Here is a 22,946-nt window from a genome sequence, read left to right on the forward strand (position 1 = left end):
TGGCAGCCAGTCCCCGCTCTTATTTCGCAAATACCCAGCCCAGCTGGGCACTGCGGTCTCGGCCACATGGAGTTCATTTCACCAACACGAACCCAGCCCCAACCATCCACATCCAACGGCCTCCTGAACCCGGTGAGGATCTTCACGTCGATCTCCCAGCCATCGGCTGACACTGAGCTTTTGCCCTGTGCCACACAGGCATGTGGAGCATCCTTTGTGACCCTGCCGTCCTGGTGCTCCCCCCCGAGCAACGTGATAGAGAAAGGGTCAGTGGAGCTCTATGGATTCCCAGCCAACTTTCTGTTTGTTCTTCCCAGTGGCCACTTCCCCCGCCCAAACAGGAAATTGCTACGAATAGATTTTCCTATCTGGGCCGAAAGTGAAGCAGCCATTTGTATTTGCAGCCCATGTAGCAATCCCTACTGGGGGTTCATAGGTTTGGATCAGAAGCACCTAGCTGTTAGCATGAATGCCTACTCTCTGACATTTGTTTGCTGAAAGCCTATTTCTAACATGAGGTACAAGTTAGAGACAGAAGCCTTCCTTATTTGAAGATTTTCTTAAATCACCTAAGCTGCCCAAATGTCAATAGCCCTCCCAATTAAAAAAAAAAATAGCAAATTAAGAGTGTTTCCCATGCCGGAAGATTATCAATCCTGCATACATCCACAACCCTGCGATGTGCTAGATTCTGAGTTTCTGAAAGAAAGAAAAGTAAGCCCTTGTTTTGAGTACAGCTAAGCCAGTGGAGAAAACCAGGAAGAATGTGGAGGACGAGACCAGTTTTCCCTTCTCCAAGAGGCTTTTACCTTCTCTGCCCTTCAGCGGATAAAGTGACCATAAAAATGGGAATTAACTGAGAAAATAAGGAAAGCCTGTGTTGGACATCTTGCAGTTTTTCCTTTTCTCTATTTTGCTGCTGGTGAAAGAGGGTCAGCTTGGTGTTCCTGGGGAAGATGTTTGTGAAAATCAAATTTATAGTCTTAATGAGAAAAAGCCAGTGAGCTTTTACTTAGCCTGGAAGTTCTCAGACACTTCACAGTCTGGGCCATACTGCCTTGGGCTGGCACCAAGGACGGGAAGCCTCCAGCAGCCTGAGGATTACAGAGCTGGGTAAGACCTAGAGGTGGTCTCTCCTTCCACGCAAATGGAGCGTCATGTCGCATTATCTCGAAAACGTCCCGATTGGAGAGCCTCCTCCTTTGCTAATATATTCCTGCCCCTGCCTGCCCTTAAACCACCACTTGCACAGTTGGTGAGGGAAACAGCTACCCTTAGAACCGGACTCTCAGTTTGTGGCATGAGTACATCTCAGAAGAACCTGCCTGCCTCGTTGTTAGTTTAATAGTGTTCTTTATGGGGATATTTTACTTCTCCTAAAGTCTTAGTGAGTCACGGCTTTGCCTTACTGTATGCGGCCATTTAATACCCGACGCTTCTTCTTCCTTTTTTTTTTTTTAATGTTTATTTATTTTTGAGAGAGAGAAAGAGTGCGAGCAGGGAAGGGACAGAGAGAGAGGGAGACGGGAGACACAATCTGAAGCAGGTTGCTGACTCCAGGCTCCGTGCTGTCAGCACAGAGCCTGACGCGGGGCTCGAACTCACGAACCGCGAGATCATGCCCGGAGCCGAAGTCGGACGCTTAACCGACTGAGCCACACCCACGTGCCCCAATACCTGACACTCCTGTCGCTCAGTCCTATTTCTGCCTCAGTTAAATGCCACCCACCCCAGGAGGCACATCCATCTCTTCCCTAAGTCTCCTGATCTGCCACTCGTACCAGAGTGCATTCTGGACGTGTTAGAAATCGTTTCTCTTGTGCTTCCTTCTAGAGTCTATTATTTCACAACAGCACCTAGCAAGAGAGTCTGTCTCTGCGCTCAGACTTTGTAGCAAACGTCTGTTCTGTTAGCCAGCATGTAAATTGCAGAGCATCGTTAACAATGCCGGCCCAGCCTCAACTGCCTCACCGTCCAGTTGGAGAAACAGACAGCTGAGCTCTGGGACAGTGTGACATGCTAGGTGAGGGACACAGAGGAGGAGGAGTGCCCAATTCAGATGAGGTCCGGAAGGCCTCCCAAGGGGAGTGCTACCCAGGTTTCACAGAGAAAGGAGGAGGTAGCCAGGGGTGGGAGGCCGGCATTCTGAGCAAGGTGCAGCTTTGTGAAAGACCTTGGCTTAGTAGGAGGACGTAAGTAGTTGAGTGTGGCTTAAGAGTCAGGGGCGGAGGACAGTAAAGCCAGAGAGGTGGAGGGGAGCCAGGCCTGAGGGCCCCGAGGAGTCGACGTGAGGGGCGTGATTGCTACTCTGAAGACAGACGAGTCTCTGGAAGGAATCTAAGCAGCTCCTTACCCTTGTTGCTCTGTTTTCCTGAGTCTCACCGGGAAAGGGGCTTTTTGTACTTGCCCCACAAGATTTTTAACTGGAAATGGGACGGCCTAGAACATCCGAATTTCTTGAAATTGTAATGCGTTCATATTAAATGCCCCGAAGGGATCATCTGGCTTGAAGATTAAGGAGGCGGTATATGAAGGACTTGAAATAGTTGGGTCTAGAATCAGACAAATCTGGGTTCTAATCCCTTCCCATCTTTGGTAGTTCCATGACCCTGGGCAAATTATTTCTCTGAGTTTACAGATCTGTGCAGTGGTGATGCAAATCCTAACTACTTTACCTCACAGGATTTCTGGTTCAATAAAGCAAAGGATTAAAAATAGTTAAGGCGGGGCACCTGGGTGGCTCAGTTGGTTAAGCATCTGACTTCAGCTCAGGACATGATCTCACCATTTGTGAGTTTGAACCCCGCATCAGGCTCTCTGCTATTGGCTCAGAGCCTACTTCAGATCCTCTGTCTTTCTCTCTCTCTCTCTCTCTCTCTCTCTCTCTCAAAAATAAAATAAACATTTAAAAAATAATCATAAAATAAAAGATAAAAATAGTGAAGGCATTTCTGAATAAGATAAATAAATTTGGAGGAATTAAACTACGAGAAATCAATATTTATCATAAAGCTACTGTAAGTGATTAAAGGCAGCGTAGTGGTGGCACAAGGCTAAACTCACAGATGAATGGAGTGGAATCAAATGTCCAGAAACACCCACATGTGTGTAGACAGTTGATTTTTGACAAGATGGCACCGCGGAACACTGAGGAAAGCACAGTCTTTTCGGCAAGTTCTTCCAGGTCAGCTAGGTAGCCTTACGGGGAGAAGAGGGTTCTTGACCCTTACCTCACACCACACATAAAACTTCAAGTTCAGAGGAGGCTTCCGTTCCACATGTGGAAGGTAAAACCAAAGCTTCTAGAAGATAACATAGGCTATTATCTTCGGCATCTTGGGGGTAAGCAAAGATTTCTTAACCAAGATACAAAGAGCACTAACCATACAAGAAAACATTATCAAATGCAATAGAAAGAGTCATCTCTGTTCATTAGAAGACACCACAAAGAGAGCGAAAAGGGAGGAAGATTATCTCCAATAGATATCTTTGTGTTTATTGCATCCAGAGTATACATACAGCTCTTCTCAAACAACTTTGAAAAAGGTAGCCAACTTAAAGATTGGCAAGAGATGTCACAAGGCACTTATTTCACAAAAGAAGATCTCCACAAGGCCAATAAACACGAAAAGCTGCTCAAGCTCCTTAGTCATTATGGAAATCAAAACTCTCCCATGCCGCCAATACACACACACTGCAATGGGAAACACGGACAGTACCAAGTGTTGACAAGGATGTGGAGCCATTGGGCTTTGCAGATATTTCCGGTGGAAATGTCAACTGCCGAAACCACTCTGGGGAGCAATTTGTCCGTGTCCTCGAAAGCAGAACACACCCTGTAACCCAAAGGTGCTACTTCTTGGTAGGGTCCCGACAGAAACGCCAGCACCCTTGCACCAAAGCCAGTACAAGAACGTGTGTAGGGACAGCACTCGTACGGCCAAGAGCTGACAGCCACCTACATGCCCATCAGCGGGAAGATGGATACTTTGTGATATATTCATAGAGTGAACGAGTCTTCAGCACCAGAAGGAAGAACGACCGTGGCGTGTTGGTGGCACATCGCAACACGGACGTATGTCCCAGACATCGTGTTGAGCATCAGGCGAGGTTCAAAACATGGCAAAACTGTGGGGCGCCTGGGTGGCTCAGTCAGTTAAGCGTCCAACTCTCGATCTTGGCTTAGGTCATGATCTTACAGTTTCATGAGTTCAAGCCCCACATCAGGCTCTGCACTGACAGTGCAGAAGCTGCCTGGGATTCTCTCTCTCTCTCTCTCTCTCTCTCTCTCTCTCTCTCTCTCTGTGCCCCTCCTCTGCTCGTGCTCTCTCTGTCTCTTTTGATGTAAATAACTAAACTAAAAAAAAAAAAAAAAAAAAAAAAAAAAAAAAAAAAACCCGGCAAAACTAACCAGTTGCGTCAGAGGTCAGATAGTCGTTGCCTCTAGAGATGAGGAGGGGAGCCGCGGTCAGGAGAAGGCTCAGTGTTTCTGGGACGCTGGCAGTGTGTTGTGTTCTGGTTCTCGCTCTGGGTGGTATTTACAAGGGTATCTTCACTCCGCGATTTCTCAAGCTGCACACTGTGTGCACCTTTCTGTATGTGTGTTACACTTCAACTAGGAAGTTGATTCAAAAATCGATAGTGCACATGATACAGGTTAGTGACGACACATAGTCAATGTCCAGCAAATATCAAGTATTACTGGTTAGGTATGCAGTTATCATCTCATCAGAAAAGCCCTCCCTGCCCTTCCGAGTCTACACTAAGCGCCCCCCCCCCTCCCACCCCCCCGTTAGTCTCCATCTAGGCTCTCTGTTTTCTTCTTGGTGTTTACCTTCACAGCATTTATTTCAGGGTTTTTTTGTTTTGGTTTTTGTTTTCGTTTTTTTTGTATATCTATTTCACCAGCCCGTTAGCTCTGCAAAAGCAAAGCCCTCGTCTGTCGTATTTACCACGGTAGCTCTAACATCTATCTCTTGGCACCGGACTGAGACCAAAGAGCTCCTTATTTGGAACTCGTCAAGTGAAAGAATGAATCCCCAGCAGAAGGTTCTCTTCGCCTAAAACATCTGTTGTGGAGACTCAGAGTCTCTATCCATGGTCATTGGCGGTACTTTGTCACCGCGAGGTCTTCATCGTTGGCCCCTGCGTTCTGTCCTGCTCTGAGTCCATTTTCCTTCTGTAGGTCTTAGACACAGAATCAAAGGAAGTGGGAACTGGAAACACTGAGATCATCTGGCTCAACCTTGTATTTTAATCAATAACTGGGGGCAGCATCCTCACTGTGTGATCCCTTTGTCTCCCTGGAAACCATCGATTTGTGTCTCCCTCCTCTTTCTTTACGTATGAAGACCAACAGAAGGACCACAGAGCATTTGGAGCAAGGTTTTGTCCCGCTCCACTTTATTCCAGAGGCCTGGGTAAATGGCCTATCTGATCGCTTCCGCCTGCATCGGCCTGTTTGTTCACCATCACCGTGGCCTGAGGGGCCACACGCAACAGCTGACATCGAAGGCAGAATGAAGTCGCACGTCCCCGTAAAAACAGCCACATCTCGGGGCAGCTGTGTTCGCCAGAACTTATCCGGGAACCTGACAGATCTTGCTGTCCCCAAAAGGGGATGAAATACCCATTACGTTGCAGTAGCAGAAAGTCACTCTCAGCCGGAGATAAGACCCCGTCAGAAGTGCAGGATAGGATCACACGTTCGTACCCAGGTGCCCTGGGATCCCCAGAGCTTCCCTTCGGGCCGGACCTCTGCCGCCCTGACGTAGGCAGCACTGATGGGAAAAGGGGACTGTAATTCTTTGAGAACGTTCGAGAAATTGTGCCACTTGTGCCTGAGCAACCAATTAATGGCAAGCGTGACTGCGCTTTGCTGTTTACCGGCGAGGGGCTAGAGGGGTGAGTAAAACCCTCTCTGTCTTAATTCTAAACACATGTTCCCAGGGTGTCACCGCTGTGTTGCTTGGAAGTATGAGTCCTGCTTCCACAGTCGTTTCCTGGCTTCCAGAAAAGGCACAGAGTCGTGTTCTTTTCCCCTACCTCTGCTGGAAGAAAAAGCACTCCGGCCAGAGGGGTGAGGATTTGCTCAAAGCTCCTCGCTTCTCGACAAAAACACATTCCAAACCTCTGGGCTCATGCTGACTTCAAAAGTGCAATGTGCCTCTAGGAATCTGTACCCCTTGTAGGGCAGCTCCACACAGGAGAGAGCGGATGGACAGAGGAAACCCCCGTGCAGCCAGAGCACAAACGCAGATTGTATCTTCCCGGGCCCATCTTTTTCTTTAGTGCCCTCTTAACATCCAGCCCTACCCAAGAGGTCAGGTCTCTCACCAGTCGCCAGGAGAGCATAAATGTATCTCTGGCTGTTCTGAAGACTTTCTACAGGTTCACTGGACGACAGCTTGTCTTTATAGAGCACCTCAGAAACCCCAGAGAAGCTGCCTGTCAGTGTAGAAAGCCGGCCGTCCGCAGGGAGCCGTACGAAGGGAAGAATCCCGGGGTTTCCCCTAAAGCTGAACCAAAAGGACACAGGGTCTTTCACTGCAGCCCAAGACCGTCCCAAAGGGAGAAGCTCGCGGTAGTTCGGTAGTAAATGTCTGCCCTTCCACTGTACGTAGCTCACCCGCCGGAACCCCTCGAGATTTAATGGGACCAGTAAATGGTGAGTTAGAGACGCTGCTTCTGATTTTTATGTACTTCTGGGGCGGGGCGGGGCGGGGGTTACTGCTGGCAACTAAACCACGTCACAGCGCTCTCAAACCTTGAATTATATGCCATATCATGATTCAGAGATGTTAAAGTGTGTGTCTTACAACTGGTGGAGTACAGTAGGGGTTGGGTTCTGCCCCATGGCCACCGCTGACAACGTCCGTGCAGTGATGGCGAAACGTATTGGTGGTGACACCATTGGTCTCTCCAAATGCTTTTGGTCATCTCACAGACTTTGAATCTCGGTGGCCCGTTTATAGCGTGTCACGCTCATCTTCTACTGGCTTGGCCTTACCAAGAAGTAGGTTTATTTTTCCCTCTTCCCTGACTCCAGAATGGGCATCGGTGTTTCTACAATGTGGCCTCTCAGGGGAGCGGAGGGCCACCTCACGTCCGCGCTCCCAGTTAGGTGGGGAGAAGAGCTCAGCACTGCCAGATCAGCAGACGCCAGCTCACTTACCTTTCTGTGTCCCAACTTCGTCCCCGCGAGAGACTGAGGCAGAGCTCCCGGACATCGGGAAGCCGGGAAATCAGTATTTTACCCAAAACATCAACTCTGCTTTGAGTGAAGACATTTGATAATGAGCCTTGGGTTCACTCTAGCAGCCCTCGCCGCTTTTGTCCTCTTCCTGACAGCTCCTCTTTCTAATCGGCTCTCTCAGAGCTCTTCAATCCACTCTGGGTACGAAGAAGCGGAAAGGAGAAAAACCTCCAGGCATCACCAGAAAAGGAGCAGTGCTCGTTGTTGTAGAATAAAAAGATAATGGCCAATTTGTCAAGAAGTGTTGACAAGAAAGATAAAGTTGGAAGTAATTAACTGGCTGACATGCTGGGAGTGATGTGTCTGCCAATGGCTCCCTAAATCAGCCGGAGCCTTGGAAATGTGACAGCCATTCATCATTTTTACAGCGCGCCTCTGACGGGCCCCTGGGTTGGAAACCCAGCCGGCACAAAACGTGCGCTTTGACACTCCGGGGCTCCGGGGCCTCTCCGTGCCTTATGCCGGGTTGTGCTAGGGCACCTGGGCCCCGCGTCCAGCCAGGGGCTGCCTGGAGGTGACGTGTCAAATGGGACAGCCTTCCGGGCTTGTCGCTGAGCGCCGTCTTCATCTTCGGGGCTTGGATTCCCAGAGCGGGCCTTGCAGACTTCTGCCGGACAGATCGCTTACTGCGCGTGCGAGAGCGCCGAATGTGTGCTCCTGAGCGGCGTGCCTGCAGGTCGGGAATCTAACGCGAGTGCTGCCCGCCCACCGGCCAAGAAGGTGCACCCGTGAGACCGATCGCAGGCCTGGGAGCCACAGGCAGGACGAAATGGTGGAGCTGTTTAAAAGTAATTGCCAAGACTGGATCGAGTGGGAAACGCCTGTGCTACGTGCAAAAGCAACATACGAAATTGTACGAATGATCTGCTCACTGCTGTGTATAGAACACATACCTGTTTACATAGAATATGCGTAGGTGAAAACAGTATTTTGAAAAGTGGTTGAATTGCAGTGGAGTTTAACCAGAAGATACACCTCCCCTCTCCAATCTTGGAAAGATAGGATTTTTTTGTCTCCCTAATCTGTCCCTCACACAGCTGTTGGTGTTCTTTTTTCCTCTTGACATCTCCCACTTTCTCAAATGCAGGGTTAGCATGTCCTCCAAGTATCGTGACCGACACGCCATTTAAACTGTGACCGAAGGAAAGGGTGGAGACCAAGTACGAGCTCTTTCCCCTTAAGCCACTCTGGACTGAGACGTCGGGAACCCATTGACTGTCCAAGGCAGGCCGCTTCTTCCGCATCAAATCTTTTTTATCTGGATGCCTCAGGTGCCCTAGAACACCAGGGACACCGAATGTCCCAGCTTTGAAACCTTCTAATGAGGCCAGCCTCCTGTCTGTGAATATGTAAAAAAGGACTAAAGTGACTTTTCCTGAGTTCCTAGAGCAGAAAAGGGAAGTTTGACCCTAACAGAGCCACAGGCGCTATCGTCATCACCTGACCTAGCTGTCCGTGGGCGACGGAGGCCAACCAGCCTGCCTGCGTTTTCCTGCTGCCTGAGTTTAATTCGTCCTCACGGCCTTCGTCCATGTCGCAGTTCAGATGCCCTCACGTGGCCTTCTGTCTTCACTTACCCTCTTCAGAAAGAGGCTGCCACACCCTTGGGTTCCCCAGTCTACCCTGCTGCTCCCAGAGTCCCGGGGGAACTGCCCGATGAAGACACGGGGCCCGGCCGGCCGCAGATCTCCTTGGCTCTGTGCGGGGATCACGCTTGGCACACAGAGCTAAGCCTCGGTGCTGGGAGAAGGGACAGGGAATGGTCTGAAGCAGCTCTGCCTCTACAAGAGAAGCAGGAGGAACTGCTTGATGTAGGTGGTAAGGATGCAAAGCCACGTCCCCCTTGGCCTCATCTTGGCTGGTCAGGAGCTCCTCGGTCGGACCTGCCAAGGTCCCCAGTCAGCTGTGTTGCATGTGTCCGCAGCCTGGCGCTAAGGGAATTCGGAGAATTCTTACTTGACTGGGCACCAAATAAAACACAGACTGTGGTCTGCACTAGAAATAGACAGGAGAAAGAAGGCCCGGAGCCATTTGGGAAGCGAGTGCATAACGTTCTCCTAAATTCCTGATGGGAGCGCTAGGAAAGCCTAAGCGGTCCCCCAGATGTGACCGCAGATGCTCCTTATTTGACTGACTTTCCAACAGGCTTGGGCTGCGTCCTTTTTTTTCTTAATTTTTTTTTTTTAAATGTCTATTTTTGAGATAGATATAGAGAGAGGACAAGCAGGGGAGGTGCAGAGAAGGAGGGAGACACAGAATCTGAAGCAGGCTCCAGGCTCCGAGCTGTCAGCACAGAGCCCGACGTGGGGCTCGAACCCACGAACCATGAGATCATGACCTGAGCCGAAGTTGGACGACCAACCGACTGAGCCACCCAGACGCCCCTCGGGCTTTGTTCTGTTTTTTTTTTTTTGTTTTGTTTTTTTTTTAACGTTTTTTTTTTTTTGGTTTTTTTTTTATTTTTGGGACAGAGAGAGACAGAACATGAACGGGGGAGGGGCAGAGAGAGAGGGAGACCCAGAATCGGAAACAGGCTCCGGGCTCCGAGCCATCAGCCCAGAGCCCGACGCGGGGCTCGAACCCACGGACCGCGAGATCGTGACCTGGCTGAAGTCGGACGCTTAACCGACTGCGCCACCCAGGCGCCCCCCGGGCTTTGTTCTTAATAGCCTGAAGGTCGCTGGGGCAGCGAGGCTAAGAGATGAGGTCAATAACCAAAGGAGTCATCCCAGAAGGAATTAGTTATCAGGCCAAGCCACTTGGGATTTGACATCAATCCAGAAGCGTGGGGAGCAATGACTTTGGAACGCTTTGGGATTTCTTCCCACGAGCCAAACCCTTTGAGGATTCTTCAGGTGGTGGGAGTGGCATTTGGATGCCAAGCCAGAGACCGTCTTACTGCTATGCTGTGGGTCAGCATTAAGACCCCGAGCAGCTAGTGACTTAGTGACTGACCCTTTCGGTCAGTTTCATCCTCGTGGGGCTGGTCACCTGCACGGGAAAAGCACTGCGGAGAAGCTCGAGAGGGAGAGCCGTGGAGAAGTAAGCAGGCCCTCCCGCCAGCACTGGCTCTTTCGCCGTCGTTCTCGACGGGGCATCTGCCGAGGCGGCGAGAGAATCTCCTTCACATCTGAGCCCCTGGCCCACCTGACCCGCTTCCCCTGCTTCTGGAGAAGAATTCTCAGATAGCAGGGAGAGAAGATACATGGTTTAAGGTGTTTGCCACTGAAGGCATGGAGGCACTCTTGTCTCGTCCTTATTTGTTAATTCGGCACAACTCTAGAAAGTGTCTCCCTCAATTGCCAAGAATTTTCCCAGTTTCTAGCTCTCAACTCCACTTCCCTTAATAAAAATTAAGTCTTGGGGTGGGGAATGAGTGAAAGTGAATGTCGGTAGAATTGCCTCTCCCCTTCTTGCTGTCCTACCTTGCTGTCTTCTTGTCTGTCTCTTCACGGGCTTTCTAACGCCAGGTTCAGTTGTGGGCTCCGGGATGATCACGTGGACAGGGCATTTCTGTTTGCCCTGTAGATTCGTGCCTGTAAGATCTCAACCGGCTGCTCCCACTGGAAGACAGAGCAGAATGCAGATAGACCCCTGTCGATTGGGCCTCCACCAGCTGGCAAAGCTCTGTGTTCTTGTGGCCTCAGCCCCTGTCGGGAGGAGACAGGAAATTCGTCAGCCTGTCCTTCTGCACTGTTCTCGTGGGCACGTTGCTGCCGAACCTCCACCTCTCTCAGCTTGTTTGTGGTCAGATCTTGTCACCTGGACTGATGTCCGTGGGGTCTGGTTTGTGTCGTTAAGCGCTTCTTTGTTGTGGGGTTTGGAACGGTTTGCCCTTTTAAGCCTCCAGCAGTAACACGGAGCGACTGAGGGGCACACAAGGGACCGTTTATAGAACGGACGATAGAAAACTCCCAGCTGCCCCATGAAACAAGAGTTCCTCATTAAGGGGGCTTTGAGTGAAGGTGATTTCTCCCCACGAGCCAAACATAGAGCCTCTCCCTTCAGTCTCATAAAACCACATCTGAGTTTTAAAAGGGGACTATTTCAGGGCGCCTGGGTGGCTCAGTCGGTTGAGCATCCCGACTTCGGCTCAGGTCATGATCTCACAGTCTGTGAGTTTGGGCCCTGCATCGGGCTCTGTGCTGACAGCTCGGAGCCCGGAGCCTGCTTTGGATTCTGTGTCTCCCTTTCCCTCTGCCCCCCCACCTGCCCATGCTCTGTCTCTCTCTGTCAAAAATAAATAAACATTTTAAAAAAACATTTTTTTTTAAAGGGGACTGTTTCAGAGGACAGCCCTGTGTCACCCAAGTAGGCAGGAGACTGGGCACTTGACTACAGAGACTTAGGCAGCCCACACTTTGTAGCCTGGGCTGTGTCTGTAAGCCCAGCAGCCTTGGACACGCTGCCTTGGAAAAGCCCATGGTGGCGACCTGGCTGGCTGTTTTGTCGGGAAGCATCAAGGCATACCCGCAGCTTCTGAAAGGAAAGAGACGGGATGGGAGCTTCGGGGTCAGAGGGGCGGTCAGCCACAGCGTCCATGAGGAGGAAATTAAAACGAAAGCTTGGTAGGGCTGCTTTCTCCCGCGTGGCGGGTTATAGGGAGCACCCCCCACCCGATGCTTGCTTTCCTTCCTTGTACAAGCATTTATGCACGCCTGCTGATCCAAGAGGGGGAAGGCTGAGGCGCTGTCCCTCCCGCTGCAGAGCTACAGTGCACTCTTAGTTATTAATTAAGGTGCTCTTTATTTTTTAAATTTTTTTTAAGTTTACTTATTTTGAGAGAAAGCACATGCATGCAGGCAAGGAGGAGCAGAGAGAGAGGAGAGCGAGAATCCCGGGCAGGCTCCGTGCGGTCAGTCAGAGCCCAACTCGGGGCTTGATCTCGTGAACTGTGAGATCATGCGTGACCTGAGCCGAAATCAAGAGTCAGCCGCTCAACCAACTGAGCCATCTTAAGGCCCCAACTTAAGATCCTTTTTAGGGGCATCTGGGTGCCTCAGTTGGTTAAGCGTCTAGCTTCAGCTCAGGTCACGATCTCACGGTCGGTGAGTTCAAGCCCCGCATCGGGTGCTGTGCCGACAGCTCAGAGCCTGGAGCCTGTTGCAGATTCTGTGTCTCCCCCTCTCCCCGCCCCTCCCCTACTCATGGTCTGTCTCTCTCTGTCTCAAAAATAAATAAACATTAAAAAACAATTTGTTAAGATCATTTTTAATGGTACGGGAGCCTGTGACCTGGGCCACAGCTTGTTCATGTGTAAAATGGGAATATTAATATTAGTGCCTACTTCATGAGACAACACGTAAAAGCAGTAAGCCCCGTGGCTCGTACATACGGTAAGCGCTCGGTAAATTTAGGTCTCTTTTTGTTGTTGTTCTGATACGTTGCCTCCCGCAGTGGAATGCCAGAAGTCATGGCGGAAGGAGAAAAAATTAAGGTCCCAAACAAGATGACAGACTCTTGTATCACCAAGAGTTTTGTTTCCTTCCCTCACCAGAACCTCCTCTCCGCGTCCACAGCTGCATTCTCCAGCAGCCTCGTAGCGTGCGCGGAAGACTCCATGGAAGGAAAGAAGAGGGAAGCATAGTCAGGAAAATAAAGAGGGAACAGGGAGGAGAAAAGAATAAATGGGGATAGCGGCCGGTCAACTCAAAATATTTACTCTGAACGGTCGCCCGTAGGTGCGCACAGTCTCCTCCTTTCCTTCAGGTCCTCAATCCAGAGACCAAGGATTTAATAAGGGACCCTTTCCTCAGGCTGACCCCGGTTATTTTTCATGGCTGTGTTTTAGTCCGTCTAGTCAAAGCTGTAATTTTTCAGTGATCATCCTTACTGTTGGACAGAATCTCAAGGTACAACCCCCAGTTTTCTGGCAGGTTCTAAAGTCCTGCTCGGTGGTTCCCCCAAGGGAGCCCAGCACCTCTGTCTGTATTCTACAGGTAGGGGACTTATTTGGACTTTCCCTTGAAGGAGTAGGGGGCATACGATGAGTTTTGGGGGGGGGGGGTGTTGTTTTGTTTTTAATTTGCAAAGCTAAGTCAGTCTCTCCTTTGATGAGGGATATCAAAGCCATAGCAATATTAAGGTAAAATTCGTATTTCTCCTCTGGTTCCTAGTCATTATTACTTCCTGATTTTGATCAGCTTGTTGTAAAGCTTTCCTTTTTAGGCATAATGAGTGGGAGAATGGGGTGGGAAGAGGCTTTTGCTTGCTTCCGTTTTTGTGTTGGCTTTGTCCCAAGTGAGGCAAACTTTGGCAATGTTTGTAATTTGCTCTTGAAAATAGCATATGCTCCAGAACGCAAGATCGGAAGACATTTATTGGAACTCCTGGATTTTTATGTGTGATTCTTAGAGTTAACTTCTTTTGCTTTAGGCACAGAACACATTGTCTTCCTCACCAGAGTAGTTAATATCTCTGCCACGGTCATCCCAGAATCCACACTGGAACCAAAAAGAATATACAGTCTATGTAATTATATGTATTTACATATGGCATATTACATGTTTCATTAGAGAAGATACATTGGCTTTTTTTTTTTTTTTTCCCATATCTTCTTAAGCTTCCAAAATCTGTGTTTGGGTTCGGGGAACTAGGTAATCACAAAGCTGTATGGATACGGCTAAGAGTGATATTAATAAAATGCACCTAACCCTGTGTGAGTGAGCTTATTAGAAAAACTCACATGGGGTGCCTGGCCGGCTCCGTTGGTAGAGTATGTGACTCTTGATCTTGGGGTGGTGAGTTCAAGCCCCACATTGGGCATAGAGCTTACTTAAAAAAAAAAAAATAAACAGGGGCACTGAGTAGCTCAGTCAGTTGAGCAGCCATCGCTTGATTTCGGCCCAGGTCACGCATGATCTCATAGTTCATGAGACCAAGCCCCGAGTCAGGCTGTGTGCTGACAGCATGGAGCCTGCCTGGGATTCTCTCTCCCCTCTCTCTCTGTTCCTGACCCACTCTCACTCTCTTTCTTCTCTCTCAAACTAAGTAAATAAACTTTAAAAAATTATTTAAGGAAATATATACATACATTCATATATACACAATTTTTGTTTTTTAAATCTCATAGGACTTCTGGAAAGAAACCATGGTGTTATTGCTTCTCTTTGAATGTTTCTGAGTCCTGCAGTGGACTGACTTGCATGGAGAACCTTCTGGCTCATTGCTTAGGAGCAGCACAGAAGTGCCGGTGGGTCTGCCCAGTAGATGCCACCTGAGGTCACCTGTCTGCTGTAAATAAAGGAGCGAGACATCTGTATGGTGACTCTCCCCTCCAGTTGCAGGGCCTAGAGCCTGGGCACCCTACTCAAATAGTTGTCTTCAGGATGAGTTGATGATTTCTTAGTGCTGGCTCGAGTCTCAACCTTAGATGAGTGTTTTTTCTGCATACAAGCATGCAGCTACGTTTCTAGCAACCTTTATTCTTAGACAAAACCAAAGGAGGGAAGGAGCATTTACCAGGATCTGCTTAGTAATTTCATACCCATTATTTCATTTTGTTCCCTGAGGAAGCTTGAAAGGAGTGGTATTAGGCCCATTTTATAGATGAGAAGCTTAAGACTCAAAAAAGGGAACTTGCTTATGGTCGTACAGCTTATAGGCGGCAGGATTGGACCTCCAGAAATGGAAACCCAAGCTCTCTGACTCCAAATCCAAAGCGGCCCCCCTCCCCCCTCCCCATCCTCACCTTAACAAAGGAGAGTCATAAAATTGCTTCAGATCATATGGAGACTCTCCCCATTCATTGCGGGCCTCGGGGAACATTGCTACGCTTTCAGGCCTGAGTCTCCCCAGGAGTGAAACAAGACTGGTAATACCTTTCCTTTCCACTCTCTCAGGGATGCAGGAGGTTAAAGCAGTGATAGGTTGGAAAGATCATTTGAAACGTGCTTTGTAAACATGAGGCATTAGATTATTACTTCCACAAATGTTAACTTCTCTAGTTTGACAGATTGCGGGCAGTTCCCTCTTGGTTTTATTGGAATAAATGTGGTGGAATTTGAATTTTTAAAAATAATGTTTATACCAGCGATCTCTTGCCATATTATTACCACATTCCACCCAAATCCTGGAGTTTCCCAAAACCACTTAAAAATTAATTCTAGTCAAGTAGACAGTTTGTACTTAGGGCAATAAACTGGATCCCTTGCTCGTTAAACAGTCTAGACTCCCAAGTTGGACTGACATCGTTTGCTCCCCACCTGTGAACAGATAAAGAAACTGCTGTCCTATGAGTTTCTCAGGCCTGTTTCGTCCCTCGTTCCCGTCCTTCTGTAACTCCAGCTTACGTTCAGGGTTGGCTTAGTTTCCGTTTCCCCTTTCGTGTATGTTACCGTCGGAACAAGGGTCTCGGCCCTGCTGCTGTCCAACTTCCGGGGCCTCTCTACAGCCTCCCTGGTTAGCCAGCGCCAGGCACCCACCGCCAGCCTACCGCCTAGTTGTCCTAATACGTTACAGTCCCCCAGTCGGTCCCAGTGGCCACATGCTGCCCACAGATGACAGCAGAGTAGCGTGTCGTTAGTGAAAAGCATCGTTCCGCCCGGCATGTGACCCTGGATGAGGTCCCTGGCTGCCCACTGCAGAGGGAGGGGGTGGTCCTCGAAGAGGGACTAAGGAAGCGTCCATCTTGGAAGGAAATGGGCTATCGGGGGAGCAGTCAAGATGGTTGCACGGCCACAGTCCCTGGGGTGCTCTGTCATTAACGTGGATGACCCAGCCTCCGTGCCACTTCTGTGTCACCCACAGAGCCTGATGGTTTTTATCGACTTTGATCATTCTGATTCCTGGAGGCAACTGATGAGCGGAAGTAAGAGTTCAAAGTTCAGAGGGACCTCATCTGGTCGTGTTCAACGACAGGGCCAAATACGGACCCAGGGCTTCTAGTTTTTAGAAAACAGACACAAGGTGCCTGACTGACAGTATCTGAGAGGAAGCCAGTCCGTGCTGGTTGGAGAAAGGGCCCCAGAGCCGGTGAGGCTTCCTGTCTACCAGACGCTACCCCCTCAAAACCAGGAGTGTGGGGTCGAGATGAAATCATTCCTTAGAAGAAGTCATTCAGACTGAGCTTGCTGGGTGGTAACAGACAGTCACCTTCTCTGCAAGACACTGTCTCCGGTGGGCTGGTGAGCCATCTACCCGCCACGACCCCCACGCCTCCCAGTCTCTGACATGTTGAGTGTAACCCCCTCTTCCTTTTGTCTCCCCAGCATTAATAATAAGCTACAACAGCCAGAGGCAGCTGCCGGGGTATTAGAATATGCCATGAAACACTTCGGAGAGTTGGTAAGTGCAGAGACCTGGCTAGGGAGGCACTCAGCCACCCCCTGGAGAAAGTTACTTTCCTGTTCTTTTGCCAATTGCTGACATCTGACTTTGCTGTACCGTAAGGATGAAGGAGAGAGCGGCTGTATGGATTACATTCAAATTGAATATAGGTCGGGAGGACGGAACCTGATAAATAGTAATAGCTGGTGTGCATCAGACTCTTGGCACGTGCCCGACCCTTCGCTGCGTACTTTATGTACACCATCTCATTCGGTCCTCACGACAGCCCGATGAGTAGAGGTGCAATCGTGACCCCATCCTACAGGAAGGGAGCCGGTGGTCCCAGCAGAACAGCAGCCTCACCTGATCTGACAGCGAATCACTGGCCGAGCCAGGACTTGAACCCAGGCAGTCTGGCCTCATCCATTTAACTCTGACCTGAGTTATTTTGTGTCATCTGTGGCGGCTGGCATCGCCACCGGCCCACGATTAACGCTCAGGACATACCTCAGAAGAAACCATGGCCAGTGCTCCAGAAAAAAATGTACTATAATTTATACCTCCTGTTAAGGAATTGTTCCATTTCATTATTGCTCACATAGCTTCTTCTCTCCTGCCATCTCTGCCTTATCAATATTAAAATGTTTCCCTGACCCTCTGTGGTCCGGGGAGGGTGCTTTGGTAACTACCTAACCATATATAAAGCATTGACTTAATCAACTCGGCATTGACTTCCGGGAAGGTCAAGATGTTCTGGGTCCGTGCATTTGATGAGGAACCTTTTGTTAGTCGCGTGGGTCACTTACTCAGGTTTGCCGTAATCAAGGGCCCAGTGTGTTAGAGTGAAGAAATCCATGGCCGCTTCATAGGCTTTTGCCTCACACAGGGGCTAGTCAACTGGACTGGAACTTTCCAGGGAGTATTTTGCCATCTTGAGCACCTATCTGTAACTAGACCAAGACAGCATCTGTCCAGATGACAGGGCAGAAGGGACTACGTCTCCACCTTTGCCTCAATCCTTGATTGCAGAGGGGGCGCTTAACGTAGTCTCTCGAAGACATGCATTCTCCTCCTTTGCTCTCCCTAGAGCTTGGGCCGCAGTAAGGGCGATAGAAACGGAGCTCCCATGACCATCTGGCATTCGGGTGACCTGCCAGCAGCTAGCTAATGCCCAGCGGCTCAGAGCGCCAGCCTTAAGTGCAAGTTCCTCTGTCTCCAGGTTCTAAAGGTGGCCATTAGGTCCAGGATTGTTGCTAAACCCGTGGTGGATTTTCTGTTATATTTAGGGAGCTGAAGCGTATTAAGCCTGACAGTGGTTTGGCTTTTCTTGGCAGAACCTGCGCTTTCTCAGCACAATTTATGTAACAGCAATCTCATTAGAATTTCGTGTGATTCATTGCTTAAACCTTATAGTTTCTGCAATCTATTGCAATTCAAAATATCCTGCCCCCTGCCTGACCTGCTCCATATGCCGCTGCCTCTGCTTTCTGCTTGGCTGCGCCTAGCGTGTGCCATCCGCTGGTCACCGGCCCCCTTCCTCTTTCCCGCTGGGGTAGAAATCATTTACTTCCCAATTTTAGCGTTTTTCATTTTAACGCTGTCTTTACAGCCACGCTTCTAAGTTTTCGCTCTCATATTCTTCTAAACAGCCTCGGAAAATGAAGTTTAAGTAGTTTTCCCTTCTGCAGAGCCAGACAGGCCGGTTTGGGTGAACCCTCCTGTGCACCGACACGGGGCAGAGGGCTGCCGGGCAGCGGAATTCGTGCAGGGGCGGCCGAGGGGATCGGCTGTGCCAAGAACCGCCGAGGGGAAGTCGGCACGAGTTAACGACTGAAAATAGAAATGACCTCCTTATGGAGGTTCGAGAAGAAAAGGTCCTTTCAGAGAGCTTAGCAGAGTAGCGGTCGGCTACTCAAATAATACCACTCAAATAAGACTTTTATTCAGAAAGGAAAGGAGGGCAATGGGGGGAAGCGCGGGTGGGCCCTGGATTGTATCGTACAGAATCCGCTGCAGACTCCTCTTGTTGTTGGAGAAATCCCTGGAGAGCCACTGCCCTGGCCTGTAGAGAAGTAGCCGTTCACTAGGCTGGTGAGGAAGAAGCCCAGAAGACAGACTGAGGTGGAGGGCGGGGGGGGGGGGGGGGGGGGGGGGAGGCTGCAGGCAAAGACGTCTCGGGAAGCGGTCTGTCCCCTGACCATTTGGAGAGCCGGAGTCTGCCCCTTTTAGCCTGTGGCCCCTCTTCCTCACGTGGCCAGCGCTGAATTTCAGCGTGGCGCACCATCTGCCCGGGTAATGGAAACCATCCTCTGGCCCCCGACACTGGCAGACCTGCCAGGCGCTGAGCAGGAGGGAACATTGGATGCAGGAGTCGAAGAAGGGAGGAAAGGTTTTCCAGAGAATTTTAAGTGGTGGCGCTCTATCGTATTTTAAATCAGTATTTCCTGAAAGTTTAAAAACGCATTAAGAAATGCAGAGAATCAGGAGCTTTTAAAAATTCGAGTTATTTTCCTCCAGCAAATGTGCAAATATGCCTGGTCTTTCCGGCCCCATCAGGAAAGCAGCTCCCGGTCCGGTGGCCCGCGGCCCGCACTCCAGCGGACCGAGGCCTTGGCATCCTTGCAGGAGCTCTGGTCGGGGCCTCCTGCTGTCCCAAAGGATCTCCCCTGTCATCGCATCCCCACCTGCCGGGGCTCTGGTGGCCCCTGCGTCTGGGCAGGACGTGACGGGGCACGGGGACATGGCCCGCCATCTGCTGTCAGGTTATCACAGGGTCACTCCATCAGTGTGCCAAGGCACCTGTGTTCGCACCGCCACCCAAGCTGCCTCCAGATATGCTGAAGTTCTTTTCCACCAAAGCCAGGACATACGGTGACGGGGGAAGCACCTAGCACCTTAAGAAAGGCAGCGTGGGGTTTAAAACGTGCAATTTTAATTTGCTCTCCAGCTCTCCATGCGCACAGCAGTCTTCTCTCTTTCCCACCTGGCAGGAGATCCAGGCCACCTGGTACGAGAAGCTGCACGAGTGGGAAGATGCGCTCGTGGCCTACGACAAGAAGATGGACACCAACAAGGACGACCCAGAGCTCATGCTGGGTCGCATGCGCTGCCTCGAGGCCTTGGGGGAATGGTGAGCCGCCGGGGACGTCCTCTGTGGGGTTTCGGATTTGGAGGGCTTCCCCCACGCAGAGTTCTCACCCAAGACACTCCTCTTTGTTTCACTGGGCATCTTCCCGGGGATCATCTAGACCTTGGGTGTTTGGAGGTTTTTTTTCAGACCTAGACTTTGTAAGTCCTCGAGGACAGGGTGGGCTTGGGTGAGCTGCTAGGATCTACACCTGCTCCTTCCCGTCTGCCTCTTGACCTTGACCATGCAGACCTCACGTTCTTACTGTATAGCCTTTTCTTTATTAGTTCTTGCTAATGATTTTGGGAGAGAAGAACAAGTTACCGCCCTCTTCAGATGCTTCATCTATATTGAACGCTTACTACGTGCCCGGCACTCTGCCAGGCCCCAGACATAAAAGAAGCACAGAAAATAAGGCCTCCCTCCATCAGGAGGCTCGTGAGACAAGCATATCGCAGATAGTCATTAAGGCCGGAGAGTACAGTGACGGTGGTCTGAGCAGATGACTTTAACCAATGGAGGTAGCAGGATGGCCTTGCCCTCCCCCCTGAAGGGAGGACTAAGACTGGGGGACACTGAAGGGGAATGGGGAGTTTAGCTGCAAACACTTGCCGAGGTCTTGGTCTGGGGATTTTTGGGGGGACATTGAAGGGAAAATGGTCCCTATTCTGTTTCCCAGCATCTAGTGCAGGTTTTAAAAAAAAATTTTTTTAATGTTTTTATTCATTTTTGAAGGAGAGAGAGAGAGAGAGAGAGAGAGAGATAGAGCATGAGTGGGGGAGGAGCAGAGAGAGAGGGAGACACAGAATGCAAAGCAGGCTCCAGGCTCTGAGCTGTCAGCACAGAGCCCGATGCGGGGCTGAAACCCATGAACTGTGAGATCATGACCTGAGCCGAAGCCAGATGCTCAACCGGCTGAGCCACCCAGGCGCCCCCGTGTGCAGTTTTTTTAAATAGTTGGAACAAAAGGCCACAGTACAGTGGTGAGATGCTATTTTTTTAATGTTTATTTTTTATTTTGAGAGAGGGAGAGAGAGAGAGAATCCCAAGCAGGCTCCGCACTCTCAGCACAGAGTCCGACGCGGTGCTCAACCTCACGAACCGTGAGATCACAACCTGAGCCGAAAGAAATCAAGAGTCAGGCACTGAACCGACTGAGCCCCCCAGGCGTCACAATGCTGAAATACTGTAACAATAGTTTTAAATAGTTGAAATGCCATGCTGCTTCCCCACGAGTGGATTATCCAGACTTTCTCTGAGACAGGAGACCGGAGGGCCCCTATGTACCCATTCAGCCAGTAATTACTGAGCACCTCTTCATGGCCAGTGTCTGTGCCAGGTCCCAAGGACGCAGCAGCGAACCAGGCGACACAGCCCCTGCCTTCCCAGAGCTCACAGGCCAGGTAACTGGGCTACAGTAGTACAGAGTGAATACAGTAATAAAGAGGAAGTGCAGGGGGCTGTGGGAAATAGAAGGGCCCCCAATCCAGGCGTAGAAGCGTTTGGAAGGCTTCCAGGAGGAAGTGATACCTAACTTGAACATGTGTAGTGAGGAGTGAACACAGTATGTTCAGTGTTCTGAAAGTTCAGTGTGGCTCGGAGGGTCAAGTGTGATGTGGAGAGGTAACAGGGGAGGCAGAAGAGGTCGCCCGGGGCCAGGTGGCGTGGGGTGTATACCACGTGAGGAGTTAAGGCTACTGACCGGCCCTCCGAGGAGTTGGAGGGCCGCGACTGGCAGGTTTGCATTATACACAGAACCTTTCGGAGCAAATTAAGAGAATGGATCGAAGGGAGACCAGAGAAGGGTTGGAAGGGCCTGTTCAGAGGCCACCCAAGGGGAGAAAGGGGAGAGGGAGGGGGCTGGATCCCAAGGTGTTTAGGAGGCAGTGTTGACAGGATTTGGAGTCTGATTAGGTGCGGAAGTGAGGACGGAAAGAATTACGGTTTTAGCTTCCAGCATAAAGGGAGGCTGGAACACCCCCAGAGCTCCTCAGAGGTCAGATCATCCCAAAGCCTAAGGTTCCCCTGAAACCAGGCCTCCAAGGAGCCGTCTGGGGGAAGTTCCACAGGCCCGCACCCTCGCATTTGGATCTGCATTGGCAGCCTCTGTCCCTGAAGGACGTGTTTTGTTTTGTTTTGTTTTGTTTTGTTTTGTTTTGTTTTGTTTTGTTTTGTTTTACTCTACGTTCTTGTAATCATTTTTTATTTTTAAAGCATTGTATTTTTGAAAAGGCAAAATCCACCATGGTACAGAATCCACTAGTACAAACCAGTGACGGAACTGCACAAACCAAGTCTTCTCCCCGTCCCGCAGCCACCCAGACCCGCAGGCGCCGAGGCCGGGTCCTTGTGGAGACTCCCGGTGACGGTCCGCATCGGTGCACCATGTACATTATGATGGTGAATTCTGCACACCTCTTTGCACCTTGTTTTTTCACTTAACGCGTGTAAGCCACTCTCCCGTCACTACCTGAAATGCTGTCTCGTTTTCTCAAGGGCCTCACGGTATTCCATTTTGTTATTATTAGGAAATCTCAGTCTGTCTAAATAGGCAAATTTAGATTGTTCTGAAATGTTAATACCTTGGGCAGTTTAAAGAATATTATTGGAGAAAAATCAAGGGAAGTCTTCTAAGAAGAACGCAGAACGCTCTCCCACTACACATCCTTTCTGTACCTAATTATAGATATTCTTTGGCAAACGATGGCTATTTTTACTTCTTAATATAAAGTTATTACTGTATTCCTAAGACAAAAGATCTAATTGTACTGCATGAAAATTTAATGTCAATGATTTTAGCCTTAGGCATTGGATCACATATATGCAGATAATAGTCTAAAATTGCTTGAAATTGGTTTGTCTGGTTTAACCATTATTAGGGAGATTGAAATGTTATTATTTATTTCCATAATTAGCATTCTCCTAATGAGTCGTCCACCTCAATAAATGAGGAAGCATAGCCTATCAAATCTGCCTCATTAGTTTGTACAACTAAGGTTTTTTTTTTTGTTTTTCATGTCCGACAGGTATCCAAAACTGCTGTAGCCACTAGCCAAGTGTGGCTATTTAAAATTAAATAAAATTAATGATTCAAGTCACACTGGTCACATTTCAAGTACTCAGCCACATTCAGCTGGTGGCTGGTGCATTGGACAGTGCAGATCGAGAACATTTCCATCACTCTAGAAACCTATTGGACGGTACTGATCTAAAGCAAGAGTAGTATGTTGAAAACTAGCCACATTATTTCAAAAACAATTTTTTCCACTTCCAAATTGGTTATCATACAACCATGCT

The 22,946-nt window shown here is 49.6% G+C and overlaps 1 protein-coding gene across 2 annotated transcripts in view; it reads left to right on the forward strand.

The window, feature by feature from the left end:
• MTOR (mechanistic target of rapamycin kinase) overlaps window positions 1–22,946 on the forward strand; it is a 133,555-nt gene that overhangs the window by 72,892 nt on the left and 37,717 nt on the right. For both annotated transcript variants that reach the window (XM_058719094.1, XM_058719093.1), the window contains exons 29-30: window positions 16,465–16,540; window positions 19,513–19,652. In XM_058719094.1, the coding sequence (XP_058575077.1) occupies window positions 16,465–16,540; window positions 19,513–19,652 (216 nt within the window). The remainder of the gene's footprint in view (window positions 1–16,464; window positions 16,541–19,512; window positions 19,653–22,946) is intronic.

Source organism: Neofelis nebulosa, chromosome 2 (assembly GCF_028018385.1).
Source record: "Neofelis nebulosa isolate mNeoNeb1 chromosome 2, mNeoNeb1.pri, whole genome shotgun sequence".
In the NCBI taxonomy this organism is placed as follows: domain Eukaryota; kingdom Metazoa; phylum Chordata; class Mammalia; order Carnivora; family Felidae; genus Neofelis; species Neofelis nebulosa.